Genomic DNA, 19,319 nt, shown 5'->3' on the forward strand with positions numbered 1-19,319 from the left:
AGCTTGACCGACTGATAGCACCACTGAGAATTTCAACCCTGGATCCCAGTTGTAGTGGGCTAGCGTAACCAAATAAACATCCCTAAACAAATACATATGACTTCTGTTAAACAGCATGTTTTTATATTGGTTTTCTACGAAACATGCTTTAAACAATTGACGCTTTACCATGATTTGACAGATACCATTAATCACTACCATAAACCTGCACCACAGCTTGTAACTAGTGCTATTTATCCCAGCCATGCTGTTAGCGTAATGTTCAAATCATTACAAATCAAATGTCAGTAGTAGAACCATGGCTGAAAAACATTTATAAAAAATAAATCAGCACAAAAAAGATTATTTATATAAACATGAAATCAGGTAAATGCCTTGTTACATTTTCTGCCCTTTGATGTGGTTAAGTTGTTGTTTACTGAAAGGAAACGGGTTGATGATTTACCAGATTAATGCATTTACTGTCTGACTCATTTATCATTCATCTATATTAATTTTCTGTTGTACTTGAAATCTGGCCTGATAAGATCAGGTCTGATCAAAATCCTAATTTTATATTGTACAAGTCATGACTGTGTCTGTGTGTGTGTTCTGAAGTTCAGTGACACTCGAACAAGGTTATTTTAGGCAATCATTAATTTAATTCGTTTTTAAAATTTGCTTAAGATAAACTTCAGTGCAAATGTGTATCCTGTCCTTTCCTCTGTGTTGAAAATCTGTTTAATATAAAAGATGGAAAAGGATAATTACTAATGATTTCACATTTTTTAACCATTTTAAACTATACCTATATAAATTAAGGACAATTTCAGAGCGCAACCTTCAAACACAACCTTTAGCATCACCAACAGTAAACAGTAAACCAAAACACCTTCAATCTGCTATTTATCACCTTGGAATGCCTTAAAATAATATTTACTTGACATGGCTAGCCTCAGGCTTGTCATTAATTATTAACCAGCAAAGCCACTGTAAGGAGAACAGAGAATAAACTTAACATAAAGTACAGAAAAGCATTCAGAAGAACAAGATGAGATGTTTTCAAATATCAGTAATCAAACGTAAAAACAAGACTGCAGGTGGCTGCCCTGAGACACCTTTTGTCCTCTTGAATTCCAGAGCCATGACAGGAGTGGCTTTGTACCTGCATGACCGGTTCAGCAACACGTCACACCTGTGGACTTTTTTTCTCAGTTCACTCGCTGTCTGTTTCACCGAAGCAAGATGGCAGAGGCGACAAACCCGGCTGCGACCTCCTTTCCGGCACCCACCATCTCTCTGCCGCTCGGGCCCGATGTTATCAGGACCTACTCGGGTGCCCTGATCTGCTTGGAAATTGTAAGTGTTCCTTTATGTTCCCTAAGCTTATTAACAGTGTAATATGAGATGTGAAATAGAGCTTGACTGCAGCATTCATGGATAGGCTGGACTTTAAAAGTGTAAATGGGAACGAGATTTACAAGCAGCCTAGGGAACTGAATTGCAGAAATGAGCTGATGCTAATCAGACAGTGTTTAGTGAAAGATGTCTCAGTAGATTCTGTTAAGTGCTTAAAGAGAAAATGTTTGCTATAAACACTGGGAATAAGTGATTCTCAATCTGTGGTGGAAAGTAAAGCACCCCCAGGAGATACTCAAGATGACCTTGGAAAATATGGAAAATACATAATGTGTTTCAGTGAACATAGCTAAGGTTTTTAGATTTGTGTTTTAATAATATTCCTGTTTTCAGTGTTTATTTAAAGTTCTGTGTAGTTTATCTGGATATTGTACTTCACGGAAAGCATGTAGAAAAACAAAAGAAAAAATACCTTGCAAAGTACAGAACACTGTGTCACTACTAAAGTGAACTAATTGCAAGGAGAAATAATGCCAGATCTAATTGACTGGACACACCTGTTAATAAAGAGGAGGATAAACTTGAGCCACCCATGCAGCACCAGCTGTCTACAAAACAGTAAAACAACTTATCTCGTTTTGGAAATGACTTACACCAGTACAGGAAGAGAATAAACATGCTAAAAGGCTCATGACATTTACTGCATTTACTGAAATGGAACCTGCTCAATGCACATTTAACAGCATATGTTTGGTCTGGATTCACTAAAATTAAAATGTTTAATTAATAAATTAATGTGTTTCAGCCACAACAACTGCAAACAGGTATAATAAATCAGTTATATAGCGGAAATTCTATGCTTCCAACTTGATAGCAACAGTTAGGTTAGACACTCTCCTGTTCCATAATGACTGTGCTCTTGTGCACAAAGCAAGTTCTATAAAGACATAAAGAAAAGCTTAGTTTAAAGAAACCCCAGTGGCCTGTACAGAACCACACTGAACAGCTTCAGAATGAACTGGAACACCAACTACGCTCTTCTGACTGAATGAACACAAATTTCCACATACATACTTTAAAGACTTGTGAGAAGCCTTCTCAGAAGTGTGGCCATTGTTTAGCTGAAAACATATTCTACTTTAATAACATTTGTTTTTTTAAATGGGCTGTCCAACAAGCTCATGGTCAGGTGTCCAAATACCTTTGGCCATATAGTGTATCTGTGCTAGCCTGAGTGTCCGTATGTGTTGAAACTCTCTAAAGGGATCCATCATTGGTCTCTGTAGGGATCCAAAAAGTGTCCAGTGGCTTCACATTCAACAAATAAAATGCAATAGAGAGAAAATTTTAAATGCTCGAGGTAAAAATGCATTATATGTCTGCTTGATATTTTTAACAAAAAAATCCTCAAGTAGGCTTCTGGTGAAAATTTTTACACAGCTAAGCATAGTGCTGTTAGACAGAGCATTCTGCTTCTGAATAACCTGCAGATCATATTACACATGGATCAGTTTCAGTTCTGCCAGCATTGTACTACACATTATGACCAATCTGTTCTTTCTGGCAAAAATTATTTTAAGCGTTCTCCTGTTAAATGAAACCACTTTTGTTTTTTCTTCCATGTTATAGATTTTTGGGGGACTAGTATGGATTCTTGTGGCCTCCTCGAATGTACCCGTGCCACTGCTGCAGGGATGGGTAATGTTTGTGTCCATCACCGCCTTCTGTTGTTCTTCAGCATACCTCGCCCTCTTTCTGCTCGGGCTTGCACACCGCATTAACACTGACTGGAACTTTATGGTGAGAAACAAGAATTCGAAACTCTTGACACTGACATAGACGTTTTGATTACGAAATTATACAAATGTAATATTGTAAATATTGTAATTTTAGTCAGCCACTGATTGTGCAAGTTCTCCTACTTAGAAAGATGAGAGAGGTCTGTAATTTTCATCATAGGTACACTTCAACTATGAGAGACAAAATTAGGAAAAAAAATCCAGGAAATCACATTGTAGGATTTTTAAAGAATTTATTTGTAAATTACGGTGGAAAATAAGTATTTGGTCAATAACAAACAAGCAAGATTTCTGGCTCTCACAGACCTGTAACTTCTTCTTTAAGAAGCTCTTCTGTCCTCCACTCGTTACCTGTATTAATGGCACCCGTTTGACCTCGTTTTCTGTATAAAAGACACCTGTCCACAGCCTCAAACAGTCAGACTCCAAACTCAACCATGGCCAAGACCAAAAAGCTGTCGAAGGACACCAGGAAGAAAATTGTAGACCTGCACCAGGCTGGGAAGAGTGAATCTACAATAGGCAAGCAGGTTGGTGTGAATAAATCAACTGTGGGAGCAATTGTAAGAAAATGGAAGACATACAAGACCATTGATAATCTCCCTCGATCTGGGGTCCCACGCAAGATCTCATCCCGTGGGGTCAAAATGATCATGAGAACGGTGAGCAAAAATCCCAGAACTACACGGAGGGACCTGATGAATGACATGCAGAGAGCTAGGACCAAAGTAACAAAGGCTACCATCAGTATACACACTACGCCGAGAGGGACTCAAATCCTGCAGTGCCAGGCGTGTCCCCCTGCTTAAGCCAGTACATGTCCAGGCCCGTCTGAAGTTTGCCAGAGAGCATATGGATGATCCAGAAGAGGATTGGGAGAATATCATGTGGTCAGATGAAACCGAAATGGAACTTTTTGGTAAAAACTCAACTCGACGTGTTTGGAGGAAGAAGAATGCTGAGTTGCATCCCAAGAACACCATACCTGCTGTGAAGCATGGGGGTGGAAACATCATGCTTTGGGACTGTTTTTCTGCAAAGGGGACAGGACGACTGATCCGTGTTAAGGGAAGAATGAACGGGGCCATGTATCGTGAGATTTTAAGCCAAAACCTCCTTCCATCAGTGAGAGCATTGAAGATGGAACGTGGCTGGGTCTTCCAGCATGACAATGATCCCAAACACACCGCTCGGGCAACGAAGGAGTGGCTCCGTAAAAAGCATTTCAAGGTCCTGGAGTGGCCTAGCCAGTCTCCAGACCTCAACCACATAGAAAATTTGTGGAGGGAGTTGAAAGTCCGTGTTGCCCAGCGACAGCCCCAAAACATCACTGCTCTAGAGGAGATCTGCATGGAGGAATGGGCCAAAATACCAGCTACAGTGTGTGCAAACCTGGTGAAGACTTACAGGAAACGTTTGACCTCTGTCATTGCCAACAAAGGTTATGTTACAAAGTATTGAGTTGAACTTTTGTTATTGACCAAATACTTATTTTCCACCATAATTTACAAATAAATTCTTTAAAAATCCTACAATGTGATTTCCTGGATTTTTTTTTCTCATTTTGTCTCTCATAGTTGAAGTGTAGCTATGATGAAAATTACAGACCTCTCTCATCTTTCTAAGTAGGAGAACTTGCACAATCAGTGGCTGACTAAATACTTTTTGGCCCCACTGTTTAATGTCTTAATTAATGATTACTGATAAATAATAATAAAGTCTGCATGGGAAGAATCCCAAAAGTTTTTCCCACAGTTGGGGAGCCGTTTATTGGCAGGTGTTTCACAGGTGAGAGAGTAAATACAGCAGTGTAATGAGACAGCTAGGGGTTTTCCATCCCCCTTGTTTATGTGTGTAACAGGGTGGGGTGCACCTCGCTAGAAAAATTGAAAAGAAGAATTGAAAAGAAGAATGGAAAAGAACCAGGTTCTTATAATAATTAAGAGACATTTAAAAGAACTGTTCATGCTTATTGATCATTTGAACACAGAACATGGCACTAGCATTGTTCATGTAATAGTAAACATAGTAAAAGTGACATTTTGTTCATGATGTTTGCTGTCATTTCATAAATCCGTTAGGCTTTCAAAGAGAACCTTTAACTGCATGTTGGTGCATTCCAGTCTAATGACATTAAACTAGAGGCTTATGAGGCAGTGGAACAGTTACTCACGCTGAGTGAAAGCTGGCTCACAGGTTCCTGTGTGTAGACGGAGTGCCTCAAATCTGCCATCACGCTTTGTACGAATACAGTGGCATACTTGTTTTAAAGGTGTGTCAGGTATAACTCTTGGTCTTAATTTCCTACTGTTGAATAACATCTGTTTAATGGTTGTGATTAGCTTGCATGACTACTTGAGTTGATGCGCTGGTATGAAACACAGTTTAATGTCGTTTTTCTTTTTATTGCAAAAGCTGGCATAATAACATATATTTCATTTTTATGAAACAATAAAATGTCAACAATATTTTGACAAAACTATTAAGGCCATAGTCTTGAATCTAACATTGGGAACATTTATGGATTTTCTATTTTTAACCAAAGAGTTTTGCTCTGTATTTTAGGACATGATGTACCATTTCATTGCCTTGCTCTTCTATTTTGCTGCATTTGTGCTGGAGGCTGCAACTACGTCTGCAACCTCCAAAAATTACATGAACAACACAGCGTGCATACAAAGACCAAGATCAAATATTGTCACGTTTATGAATTTCCGACAGTACAGCATTAATGTGGTAGCTACGGTAAGTTACAGATCACTATTTAGTTATCATTTTTGCTTTATTACTGTAATAGAACAGCAATACAAAAAGTTTTATTCTAATCTCAAAAGCAAATCTAATAATGGCTGAAACATATTAATTCAATAATTAGGAGGGTTGTCCACATACTTTTGGCCATGTAGTGTATAAATGAGAGACTACGAAACAGCCATCCCACTCCTCAATAAAGCCAGACGTATTATATTATAACACTGCTGAAACAGGAGGTTAAGCTTTCATTCTGATTGGGCCTACAGCTTTAATGGTTAGCAAATCTAGTCAAAAAGAGGAGTTCTACACCACTCTGCTTAAGCTATACAAAGGCACATAGAGATTGAAACGTCCTTATTTTTTTTTTCTTTCGTTTTTTATCTCATTTTAATAATCTCTAATACTAAATATCAGAATTGACAGTAGACAAAGCAAACTAACAACTTTTTTTTGCAAATATTAGCTTGGCTATTCGCATAAATGAAAATTCCTACCCAGATGCTTTACCAAAGTGGCTGCTAGGCAGACAGGTTTGCTTTTTAAGCATTTAAAGATTAGTGTTGAAAAGCCTGAGAGCCAGAAGTCGTTTTATGTACAAGCTGTATGTCTTTCATTGTTACAGCACCCATTGTTTACTCCCCACTGAACACTAAAGATAAAGCTAGTCAATATTAGCACAACCAGTTTTTCTGAATGTTAGAACTCTGAATCTGTGAATGATTTTTCTGTTCGGTTTGTTTACATGAATATTAAGATGTGTTAGAACAATAGTAACAGGTGTGGTGCACGTGCTGCAGCTTGTTTAAGACAACAGTGATTACAACGCATGACCTCTGTAGTTCTACAGGTTCACCTTTCCGCCCTTCTGTTGTTGAGTAAGTGTAAGCTGCCTGATAAGTGTTTGTGTACAGCACCTAGGCTTGTGCTTACAGAGGCAGTTAAAGTAGCCAAAGTACTCAAGCAAACAGATTGTATAATAAAAGTTATTGTAGTAAAGTAATGATTATAAAAAAGTATGTAAATATGTACTGACATATAAAACTGCTTAAGTCGTGTGTCATGCAGATCAGAAAGAATGCTTCTGTACTAAATATAACCACAGGGTTTATAAGTAATTCATTACACGTCTATTGATGCTCTGCTAATGGGATTTCGCCAAACAGCCTAACCAATAGGAGGTGTTCTTGTCAGTTACTCTCAGAAAGGGTCGAAAGAAAAGAAATAGCAAATAGAAATAGAAATAGCAATCAATGTTTACATAAATTTGGCCCATTATTTTTTTAAGTGACCCATGATGGACTTTTGCACATGTCCATGTTTGTTATAGGATCATCATGTATATGAACACTGTATATTTCATGTCAACATATTTGCCTCCAAAACAAACCAACTTGTTTGGTGAGTGTGAGCCAGAATAGCTGAGATAGCAGTTCTTTGTAATATGATAAGTCTCTTGGTAATGACTAGTACAATTGCTCTTTGTGATGTTCTTATTTTCCAGATTTTTGCATTTTTTGTGACCGTTTGCTACGGCTGCAGTATGTTCATGGGCTTTAAACGGTGGAGGAAGTGATGCAAGTAATTCAAGACTGACAGAAAACTCCACAGTTATGGCTATTACAACGGTGCTCCCTGATGCCACGTTTACTCCTCCGGCTCCACTCTCACATGTCACTGAGTTATGATAAAAAACAAGCAGCTTGTACAGAAATGTCTTTATATATTTGTTTTTATTTAAGATAAAGTTGAGTCTATAAACAGACTAGTGTTTTTAATCAATTACTACATGTTTTGGTACTTCACAGCATTTTCAGTAAGTTGAGATAGTTATGTCTATGTACTTTTTAAGAAAACGTATTGACGGTGCAGCAGTAAAACACGCTAGCACACCAGAGCTGACATTTCACACTCACGAGTTCTAAGCTTTGTTAACAGCAGCCATTACGGACAATGATTGATCCGTCCGTCGGGTGGGTTTGCTGGAGGGGATTCTTCATAACTGCTGCAATTACAACCTCTGCTGGTTGATTGAGGGTGTCTGTACAACAGGACATGGGATAATGGGGATCTGTGCAAGACTCTCCATACACAATATTGATCCCCACATGAACCTGCCTCATGTGGGTGAAAAAAAGTGGCCAGCTCTGTCGGGAGGGAGACAAGCGATGGTTGTAGCTCTCCTAAGATTGGGAGTGGAGGATTGCAGCACTAGAAGCCGAAAAACGAAATGGGTAATTGGATACAACTAAATTGGGAGAAAAAAATATATATATGAAAAAATTTATATATAAAATGAATAATAAAATCTGTTTAATGCTACAAATCATTCTGTGTGTTGTAAAAATTTACTCATTATTTAACTTCTATTTAGAAAATCTCATGTTCAAGTGTAATCATTACTACATGAATTATTAACAGTTATATGAAATCCATTCACCATTTAAACATGAATGGCTCTTAACATTTTTTTTTTATTTGGAGACGAAAAAACTTATGAGGAATTGAAGGCAACTGTGGTACAGCGGTAACAAATAATTAAATAGTTTTATAAATAAATAATAGTTCTCTTTCAATCTATTAGAAAGCAGATTGGCTTTAAATACCGGGCAGGTTTATGTTTTGCTATAGGAACAAAAGGGACTCCCCTTCTTATTTTTGAGTTCATGTGTTTCAGCCACAACAATTGCTAACAGGTGTAATAAATCATTTTTATAAAGGAAATTCCATGCTTCCAACTTTGCAGCAACAGCGCCCATCAGAAGCTGGATTCAAACCCACAACCAGCTGATTGATAGTCCAAAGCTTTACCCACTAGACCACCCCTGTTCCGATGTAAAGAGTGAAAAGATTTGTAAGCTTTTTTATAATTAATTCAATAAGTAAATATGCAGGTTTGTGTATCAACTAGAGATGCATGAGTACGGATACTAGTATCGGGTATTAGCCCGATACCGCGCTCATTAACTCGAACTCGCACTCGCAAACGAGGCTCCGACACTAAACATCCGATACCGTGTACCTAGTGCACGTTGCTGCGTTAACGCAGGGATTTTCAACCTGTGGGGCGCGAGTGCCTGACCGGGGGGCGTGACATTACGAGATTTTTTTACTTCTAAAACTAAAGCAATTAATTTTTCACCCACGGGAGACAGATTGAATTATTCTCACTGACCACGCTCACACGCACGTTTAATGTTATTTAGTTCCGTTTGGAAAAAAAAAAAAACTTCAAAATAGAGCTAACAGCGAAGATAACCGGTTACAAAAGCAGCGACCGCTGTTATAGGACGTGTTTGTGTTCAATACTCTGTTCACAGTGTCGATACAAGTGATTCAGGAGTCGACTCATTTTCAGCGCAGCGTAAGTTTCTTTTCTCAGTCATCTCTCAGTGTTTACTGTTATAATGAATGTTGCGGTTGTAAATAAACACCAAATACTACAGAACATTTTGTGTGACTCGCTTACATTATAAAGCTCAGGCTTAATTATACTGGTTATTACCACAGAGCGGGAGCCGACTCAGAGTCGTTTACGATTTACCGAGGTGAACCACGAATGTATGTGCTGATAGAATCGGCTCAGATGGGATCGGACTGTATTATCTTTTTAAAGTAAATATTTCAATCAGCAGAATCGCATCGCATGTATGATGTGCACAACGTTAATTACGTGCGTTTATTAATGAACGTTAACGTTAGCTTGTCAGAAGCTTTCTCAATGATGGCTGTGCGGTGGGTTTTTTTTTTTTTACAATTAGTGATGGCAACCCAAGCAACTGTTCCACTGCACTATTTTACACTAAAAACTACACTATTCCATAATGCTCCAGATTGCATCATTCTAAATAGGTATCGGTATCGGTATCGGCGAGTACAAAAATACATGTACTTGTACTCGTACTCGGTTGGGAAAAAATGGTATCGATGCATCCCTAGTATCAACCCTTAAAAGTTTCAAAATGTTTAACTTGTTTTAATTAAATCTAATTTACAGTTGTTTACAGAATCTAAACAATAAGCTGCATACTACATTTTAGCATCTTCTGTGACATTAACATAAAAATGTGAATATACAAACTTGCTACTTACATAGAGACTAGCAAAACTGCAGCAAGGAGCGGATTAAAACATACTAATAAAACGGACACCCCTGGCTCACACTGATTGAGGAATGTCCTATATGTGTTTGAAAGAAACTAGAATGAAATCGTAAAGCTTTGTTTTATTAAAGCTTTGTTTTACTAAGATTAATGATTCTTTTCTACACAGAAAGTTTTTATTTTATGATGTTTGACAGCACACATTTTCCAAAAGTCTTTGTTGGACTCCAGAGCTTGGGTCAGAGAACAGGCAGACACAGTCAGTAAAGTCCACTAACATTATCCAAAACCAGGCTTAGGTCAATCCCAAAAGAACTTACAAAGAAGGAGACAAAAGCAGCCTTAGATGTGTAATTATTTTTCATTTTCAACCACTTTATCCTCTTTAGGGTCGTGGCAGGTCCAGCTCCAACCAAAATCACTGGCCGCAAGGTACAAACATACCCTGGACAAGCGCCTGGAAAGGCTTAAGCCCTCTCCTAAACATAGCTACTAATGTCTGTGTAGATGCCTGGCCAAGTGCTACTGCATTATTTCATTTTCATTTGTATTTCTTTATTTCATTTTTGGGAGGAGGTATATATGAACTTTGCATGTCTTGTTATTTGCTGTTAAATCAAAATTAAAAAGGCAAGCCAGTGGTGAACTGTGACTTAAACTTCGGTCCTCTCACACAGGAGTGCACAACTGGACTGTCATAGTCTAGAAGGTGATATCCTTGTAAAGTCAGTAATGTCCAAGTTTTGTATATGCGACAAAGCCTGAAAATCACCATCATGTACTATGCACTTTGGTCTGCCTAATTAAATGATATTGCACCTCTAGTTATACTAAAGCAGCTAAATAACTTTCTCTAGCATTACAGATATTATACAGAAAATTGCAAAGCCAACACAGAAATTAGGCACTCTTAAACCAAACAGTACTTTTCTGTGCTGTTTATGAATGTTTAGCTCATCTGGCAGCTCATATGGCTTTGGCGCCTTCGATCACTGCCCAAGGAACACAGAGCAGACCACTTTCTCTAGCTCGCCAGATGTGGAAATTTAAAAACACAAAAGTGACCTACCAGTGCTATCTAAAAGGAATACAATGGCTGCTTCATGCTGAGATCACATCCTTTTTACATTCAATGGTTTTGGCTAGAAGCTCTACATTCCAGTAGGGAGCCTGCACCAAAATAAAGACTGGACCACCATTTTGTATGTCTTTGCAAGTTGTTCAGAACGGCCAAGAACATCAGATACTTTTTGGGTCTGCAGGGATTTCTGTAGCACCGTGGCACTACAGACCTGTCAGAACAGTAGCAATAAATCTGGAAGCTAGTTCTACTATTTTTCACCACAGCAGCAAACTAAGCTAATAGAAGAAAAGTTGTAAATCATGACGCAAAAACCACACTTTCCGTTGGTGAATAAATGTTACTGAATTTCTCCTTGAACTGTACTCCTGTATTGTTCATACAGAGGAGAATAACCTGAACGGCTGTGAGTGCTTCCACGGTTCAGGTGCAACATTCTGTGTGCTAGTGTTACCGCTCTCCACATTCCAGTGCCATCAAAAGGTCCAGGGGCCAATTGCACCAATAAGTCTTAACCAAGACAACAATGATCTCGTACCATGGTATCCACCAAGGAATTTTTTTTTACTTTTATGACTGTGTTATCATGAAGTTTGTATTAGTTTCATAAGGATTCTTAATCTTTGAGACATTTATGTCTACTAAATAAACCTAATAAACTGAAATGCCATTTTTATGCATTTCCCCCCAATTTTTCTCCCAATTTTGTCGGTTTTAATTTCCAGAGCGCATTTCACCTCTACTGCTGCAGACTGCTGCTGGCCAAAGAAGGGTTAGGGTTTGAAATGTCAGCACTGGTGGGCTAGCGTGTTTTACCGCTGTGTCACTTCCGCGCCCTAAACGCTGATTTTTAAGCTCAATTCTCTACCCTTTAGTTCTTTCTAACTTGTGTCCTTTTGCTTTGTTGACTGGTTGCTTGCCTGACTAAGTTTGTATGTCTGTAATTTTATTTGTTCTCCACATCTTTATGATGGACTAAACCGAGCTCTGAGGTATGTCCTGTGTGTATGCTGCATTCTACTTTGTATTAGTGCAAATGTAACTTTTTTTAGCAAAACTGAACTTTTATTCCTCTCTCATTCAACGTTTCTATTTATTTTTCTATGATCTGTCCCTTGTTAAAATGAATTTTAATCAGAGCTTGGGATATGGCTTTCAACACTCTGCATCATCACTATGAAATAAATGCAAATACACAATTCTATTATAATTCTAAGGCCAGAGAGTATAATCAAATGAATACTGGTGTCTTAGGGATAACAATGGGCACTTTGAAACCGACAAAAGATCTACTGTGCTCTTCAGAAAATGACAGGACATTTGTATTAGGTTTCCAAGAGATTGTGCTGGTAGCAGACTGGTGTTATACGTCAAATATGACTTCAAACCATACACGGAAATTCATGACTGATAATCTTTAATCAAACAATATCAATCAGTTAGCAGCAGGTAACAGTGTAACTTCAAGCTAGTCCCCTAGATCTCTTGCAAAAAAAAATAAAAAACTGAAGCTTAAAAATGCACAGTGCAAATCTCAGCTGGCTAGAACAGCCTGTAGTCGAGCATGTGTTATGAATGTCAGAGCACTGCAACATTTCTGGACCAGACACAGAGATGGATTATCAGCATTTTTAATGACTGATCTGAGACTAAAAAATTACACTAGTTGCCACACAGCAAGCTAAGTTAACTAAAGAATCAGGCAAAAAATCACATGCACAAAGCAATACATGCTTGATACATGTGATACACCACTCTTTAAACCCCTATTGAAACACCTTACGTAAATACTTCCGACAACAGCTTTATCCTGGTCAGGGTCATGGTGGATCTGGCAGTGCAGTAAGACACCCCAGACAGAATGCCAATCCACTGCAGGGACTTATGCGAACAAAGGAAATGAAAAATGAAGCTCTATGATGAATGTAACTTTCAATTCAAATTTCAATTCAAATTTATGCCTATTTGCATAACACAGCACCAGACAATGTCTAAAAAGAGCTAGATACAGAATGCAACAACAAAATCTTAATTTAATTCATCATTTGGAGAGTTTTAAATCTGAAATCTGTATAAAAGACAATTTAAACACAAAGCTCTATTACATGTTTACACAAATGCTTAAAAAATAATGTGTATTTATGTGTCAGCACTATCAACTCTGTATTTATGCCAATGGATTTAAAATAATATGTGCAACAAGCTGATGGTCAGGTATCCCTATACTTTTAGTGTAGGTTAAGTGGAAGCCTTCAAGCCCCTGCCAAGAACTGACTTTAGTATAGGTGTAAGTCTAAAACTCTTGTTTTCTCATTTGTATTGTATATTCCTTCTGTCCTGTTTTGTGGATGTACATATTTTGCAACATCACCTCTTTAGAAAAAGGATACTTTACATACAACCTACTGAAGCATTTCTTCTGTAAAATATGGTCAAAATATGCAGACACCTGACCATCAATCAACCCATCAACTTGTTTGACAGTGTATTCTAAAACCATGGACATTATTATGGAATATGGGAGAATTATGAGGATTTACAACTACAACAGCTTCCACACTGCACAATTCTGAACTAGTAATTCTAAATTAGTAACAGACTCAAAACGGTTGGACCCTTCTGTATGCCACAGATCATATAACTATTCCTTACACTTGCACTGCATTGGTAATGACTTGCTGGTGATTTTTTTACCTAAGGAAAGAAAGAATTACAATGAGCAAAAAGAGAAACCAGGAAGAGGGATGCTCTGCATTGAACATTTTTTAGCCTTTAGTGTGAAACTATTTGACCAGTCATGAATCAAACCTTGGTCAGACAATGCAGTCAACGTGCAGGTAATTTATAAGACACTAAAACTGGCTCAAGCCCTGCACAGGTCTCCTGGCAGCAGAACAATGTGTAACACACACAACACAACAATTGAACTTTGGGTGGTCAGTGGTTCATTGATATCTAACAAAATGCAAATAAGAAATTGCAAGACTGAATAGATGTAAAAAGTGTTTGTGTATAACAAATGAACCCCTTTTCTAAAGCTAAATAAATAATTAAATAAAGCACATTGGGCACTGCAAGACCATGTGTGAGGTGTGAACCCACTGCTGCTTTCAATGTGTGACATTTTATGTCATGGAATAAACTTATATAAATAAAATACTTTTGAATACTATTTAAATATGATTTGAGTTTTAAAAACTAAATGCTAAGAACATATATATACTGTAGAATAAACAGCCATTTGTTTAGTTTTTTTTTTTTGTACTTTCTTACTAAAAAGAATATATCATGTTATAGACCGTGATTAAAGGCTTTTGGCTAGATTACCCACACCTAATGCTGTTGCGTATGCCGTGTACCAAAGTGCCCATTTTTTTTGTTTTCATTTCATTTTTATTAACCGCTTTATCCTGGTCAGGTTCCCGACAGGTCCAGTTACACCGGGAAACACTGGGCGCAGGGCAGATATACCCTCCTGGACAAGGTGTCAATCCATTGCAGGGTTCAGAGTTTTAGTTGGTCCTGAAGCCTCTCTACACTGGCTGCAAGACAGTAATACAGCTTGGACACATGCATACATTCACCTGGCCAAACCTAGAGGCATTAAGTAGAAAGACCATCTGCTGCCATGTTTTTCAGAGGTGGAAGGAAACCAAAACACCCAAAGGGCAGAAGATGACAAAAAATATTGCACACTCACAATAATAATAATATTTTTAATACAGATAAAATCAAAGGTTTTGTTGGTTGACTCAGACATTAGGAATCTAATACTGATCCTTACAGCCTGTAGACCATTTGTGTGTTCAGCATTTGACTGTGGTAAGGTCAAAAGGGGATTTTTTTTTGCCATTGAAATGTGACATGGCATGCATTCTGTCCAATCAGCTGCGCCTAAGCAGCATAAACTCTTCTTTCTTATGTTTTCTCACAAGGGTAAGGGTATAAATTCCTTTAGGAAAAGCAGAAGTCTGCAGACCATCATTAGAGGATTACAGCACCAGGGCAGGATCTGCAGCTCAATATTAAAAGGACAAAGTTTTAATGACAGAAGATGTTCAGCAATATTTTAAAGGAGACTGTAATTCTGTACATCTGTACACAGGTAAATAAATAGTTCGACAACATAACTAATGCATTAATAACATATTACATTGCATGATGCTTTTCTAAAAGTTAAATAATTTTATATAGTTCTTTTCATATTTATAGTATAGTTATAATACTACTTATTAGCAATAACGTCATAGATTAGCTATGGTTTGGAAAGTATCTCATGCTTTAGATACCTGTTACCCTGTTAGCTTTTACTATTTAACCAGTAACTGATGGATTGGCACACTCTCTGGTGTGTGTTCACCCTGACCCTGACCAAGATAAGTGGTTTAGTCTAATAATATAATCACAATGTATAGTGACAGTTTACAGCATAAATAATGATTCAGCTGTACCGCAGTATATATGATACTGCAAAATCTCTACCAGTAGACACCAATACACACATATCCTCAAACATTATATTGTATTATATTGTATATTGCCATATTTCCCACTTGTATCATTTCATTAATTTATTTTAGCTTAATGTGATAACAAAAAAACATGTGAGTCTATGTAGGGTTCTTTAGGATTGTCAGGTCCCCTTCCTTCTTTTAGTGAAAATAAATAAATGAAAGATTTTCTTACCTTTTGTAGAAACTAGTTTTTATATTTTCACTGTTAGATTTTAAGCAAAAATGGCTCGAATCTAGAAATATTATTTTTCAAATATCTACCCTAACTCCTAAGTTGTTTAAACGTTTTGCCAGTACAAATCTGTATTAGCTTTAGTATTTATCAATTTAATAGTTTAAACGTCAAAAAAAGTTAGTTTTTCCTATTACTAAGACCGTTGAGTCCTAAAGCTAACTCGGCTAACTACACCATCTTCTTTCTAACGGTCAGTGCACGCGCGCAATTTAAACCGTTCAAAGAAGTGATGGCGCACGAGCTGATTCACTCACCCTAACTGCGGATTCAGTTCAGACTTTCGTAGCCGGACTCGTTTGTTTTTTGTAATTACAGTTACTGTTATTTTGTGCTGAGGCGAGTTTGAGGAAGAAGGGACAGCGGTGCTCGCTCACAGACTTTTGTGAACCGGGGCTGAGCTGCCAATACAACGCTGGAGCGCGGAATAGGACCGGCGTATGCGCTGGTAAGTATATACAGTAGGGCTGTTCTATGGGCCTAGGAGTCGGTTCATGTTCTGCTCCCGAAGGTTGCGGTATAGAATCGGTTTAGATTGTAATTCGCTGATAAGTAAGTGTTCGCTTCTAAATTTTAGTACAAATTTAGTACAAATACAAATGACAGATTTTATCGTTTGTAGTAAATTTTGTTCATAAACAGTAATTAGACGTCAGCTCTGATTCTATTTACAAACGCTAAGACGATTCAGTGAGGAGTCGTTTGAGTTGTTTTAAAGAGTCGATTCCACACGGTTTACGTTGCACGCAGGAAACGTTTGGTCTGTATATCTAAATAAAGGAAGATAATTCGCTGGCGGTGCTTACTGAAAGAGATGTGGGAAGCGCCCGTAGACCTGAGAACCAGGTATGCGCTGGTAAGTATGTGTAACAGGACGGTTTGCTTGCGAAATGTCAGAGTCGGTTTAAATTCTGATTCCAAATGTTGCAAAACGGTGGCGCTGTTGATGTGCGTGCGCATTTGTGTGTAGTGGAATCGGCTCCTATTCAAACTGATTGATGACTGAGTGCACTAGGGCTAAGTCCAAAAATAAATAATTTAAGAATTTAAAGAAGATTCTGTTATGAGGCATGTCTGTGCAGTACGTGTTGTTTCAGTCCATTAATGTGAAAGTAGGTTCTGATTCTAACTTCCAATGCTTGGGTGCATAATGATTCAAAGAGTCGATTCCTTGCGATTGACAAACGCAGGCAACGTTTGGTTCATATTAAAATGAATTTATTGATCCCAGTAAAACTTGTCTATGGGCCTTTTCCAGTCATTAGTGTAAAGAACTGCATACTTTAATAAAATGTTATATAACACATGTTTACAGGGCACAAGACTGCAGCTAGAAAATGCTTTCTTTATAATAACATAGCTGTATATATTTCTTTCTTTAATAGTTCATGAGGCAGTTTCCTGTATAATAGGCAACTCTGTCTACAAGGATGGGGAGACTTTCTACCCTAGCTGCAGCTACCAGTGTTTGTGTCGTGGCGGGCAGATCAGCTGTGTGCCCCGCTGTAATCTGGACATTATGCTACCGAGTCCCGACTGTCCTTTTCCACGCAGGGTTCACGTTCCTGGAGAATGCTGTGAGAAATGGGTGTGTGAGGCCGAACTCAGTGCTCTGGGAGGCTTCGCCATGGCTGGTAAGCAGTAAATAAATATAATAATAAGTCATTTTAACTTTCTCTGAGACATTTTAGTCTACTTTGCATCACTGTAAAGACTCTATTAAAGTAAAGTTTAGATTAAACTAGGTTGGTCTTTTGGTTCAAAGATCTGAAACGTGTGAGTGAGAACATTTTCCAAGCTCCGTATGTGTTTATTTGACCTTCCAGACTAAGTCTCATGTTATGTGTTATGCTAAATTGCAGCATATAGACAGGAAGAGACTATGGGCATTGACCCCGACATGCAGTGCATGGAGCAGACGACTGAGTGGAGCGCATGTTCACGCTCCTGTGGAATGGGTTTGTCCACAAGGGTGAGCAATAAAAACCCACAGTGTGAGATGACAAAGCAGAGCCGCCTGTGCATGGTGCGTCCCTGCCATGCTCTTAAAGAACAGGAAGACATTCAGGTACGACCAGCTCCCACTAATCCATCTTTTTATTGTTATATGTATTTAGATTTTACAAAACAGTCGACCTGAAATGAAAACAGTCCAAAAACCTTTTCACTCTTATCTGCTTTAAACAGAGTGTTTCATAACCAAACAGTGAAATGTAAAGTTTGAAATGCAAATCATCTTCATTTTCATAATTAACTATTGCCTTATCCTGGTCAGGGTTGAGATGGGTCTGGTTTCCCAGGAATGACTGGGTGCAATGCAGTAACACTTCCTATACAGAAAGCCTATAATGACTGTGTTTTTGTTTTTCTGTGTTTCACAGCCTCAGAGCAGCAAGTGTGTGAAAATGAAGCAAAGCGCCAAATCTATTAACTTCACATTTAAGAACTGTACAAGCATCCAGTCGTATCGACCTCGATTCTGCGGCCAGTGCTCAGATGGACGCTGCTGCACACCACACATCACCAAAACGGCCCCGGTGCAGTTTCGCTGCCCCAATGGAGCCACTCTGAAGAGACCCGTCATGTTCATACGCTCATGCGTCTGCCATAACTACTGTCCAAAAGACAATGCGTCCCAGCAGCGCTCTGGTGAAATGGGTTACGGTGGCCTTCTTAGCTAAAGAACTGTGCATTTAATGCATGGTTTAGCTGAAGGCACTTTTTCTTCATATGTGAGAGGAGAGATGGTTTGGGCATGCCTAAAACTAGCAGTGAAGGATGGAGTTTGCATTCTTATTTTAATCCTATTTTAGATTTTGCACACAAGTAGAAAGATGAAGAAGAAACTGCCAACATTACTGCCAACACAGCTAACTGGAGACTGAAGTAATTCATGTCTATTCTCAACCGTTGTTCTGTGTTAAACTTTGGTGTTTGTGGTCAGCATTAGCTAGGACCATTATAAAAAAAGTTGTATTTATTCATCTGTTGTTGCGTTACACTTTTTAGGCAACATTCTTTACCCAAGACAGATGAGTTAAAATATGAGAGAGCATGGGAGAAAGAGAGAGGAAAAAAGGAATAGTTCTGCATTTTCTAATGGTCCCCATATATCTTTTCTGATGACAAACATCAAAGATGTAAAAATTCAAACCTACCTAAAAAAATTGGGTATGGGTTGTCTGGTTATTTTTATGTATAAATATTTTTGTCTACTGTATCTTTTACTTTACTACATTTTGACACATTTGGCACTTGCTGAATTATTATTAAACAATTTAAAGTGTGAAAAAACTGATTGCTACACTTTCTACACACTAAGGAGACAAAAGGAAAGAGGCTGTGTCCAAATTAAATACTATCTACTAATTGCACTACTACATGTTAATTTCATTTTAAACTCACTCACTCACTTTCTTAACCGCTTATCCAATTAGGGTCGCGGGGGGAGTGCTGGAGCCTATCCCAGCTTTTCAATGGGCGCAAGGCACACAGTAACAC

General features: G+C 38.1%; 2 protein-coding genes across 2 annotated transcripts; both read left to right on the plus strand.

Annotated features, from left to right (window-relative positions):
* The first annotated feature begins 525 nt into the window (after positions 1-525).
* Positions 526-8,217, plus strand: mal2 (mal, T cell differentiation protein 2). The gene is made up of 4 exons (XM_062991818.1): positions 526-1,338; positions 2,968-3,138; positions 5,703-5,882; positions 7,393-8,217. The coding sequence occupies exons 1-4, from the start codon at positions 1,225-1,227 to the stop codon at positions 7,462-7,464; spliced, it is 537 nt and encodes a 178-aa protein (XP_062847888.1). The 5' UTR covers positions 526-1,224; the 3' UTR covers positions 7,465-8,217.
* Positions 7,842-19,112, plus strand: LOC134310073 (CCN family member 3-like). The gene is made up of 6 exons (XM_062991589.1): positions 7,842-7,861; positions 10,381-10,423; positions 16,137-16,266; positions 17,204-17,452; positions 17,681-17,886; positions 18,200-19,112. Exons 1-6 carry the CDS (start codon positions 7,842-7,844, stop codon positions 18,497-18,499), a joined length of 948 nt encoding a protein of 315 aa, XP_062847659.1. The 3' UTR covers positions 18,500-19,112.
* Positions 19,113-19,319: the final 207 nt, after the last annotated feature.

This window comes from Trichomycterus rosablanca, chromosome 3, assembly GCF_030014385.1.
Source record: "Trichomycterus rosablanca isolate fTriRos1 chromosome 3, fTriRos1.hap1, whole genome shotgun sequence".
In the NCBI taxonomy this organism is placed as follows: Eukaryota; Metazoa; Chordata; class Actinopteri; order Siluriformes; family Trichomycteridae; genus Trichomycterus; species Trichomycterus rosablanca.

Coding starts and splice junctions, on each gene's coding strand:
- mal2 (XM_062991818.1), top strand. CDS start 1,225: ATGGCAGAGGCGACAAACCCGGCTGCGACCTCCTTTCCGGCACCCACC. Junction 1,339..2,967: donor CCCTGATCTGCTTGGAAATT/GTAAGTGTTCCT, acceptor TCCATGTTATAG/ATTTTTGGGGGACTAGTATG. Junction 5,883..7,392: donor GCATTAATGTGGTAGCTACG/GTAAGTTACAGA, acceptor CTTATTTTCCAG/ATTTTTGCATTTTTTGTGAC.
- LOC134310073 (XM_062991589.1), top strand. CDS start 7,842: ATGATTGATCCGTCCGTCGG. Junction 10,424..16,136: donor CCAAAATCACTGGCCGCAAG/GTACAAACATAC, acceptor TTGTAATTACAG/TTACTGTTATTTTGTGCTGA. Junction 17,453..17,680: donor GGGAGGCTTCGCCATGGCTG/GTAAGCAGTAAA, acceptor GCTAAATTGCAG/CATATAGACAGGAAGAGACT.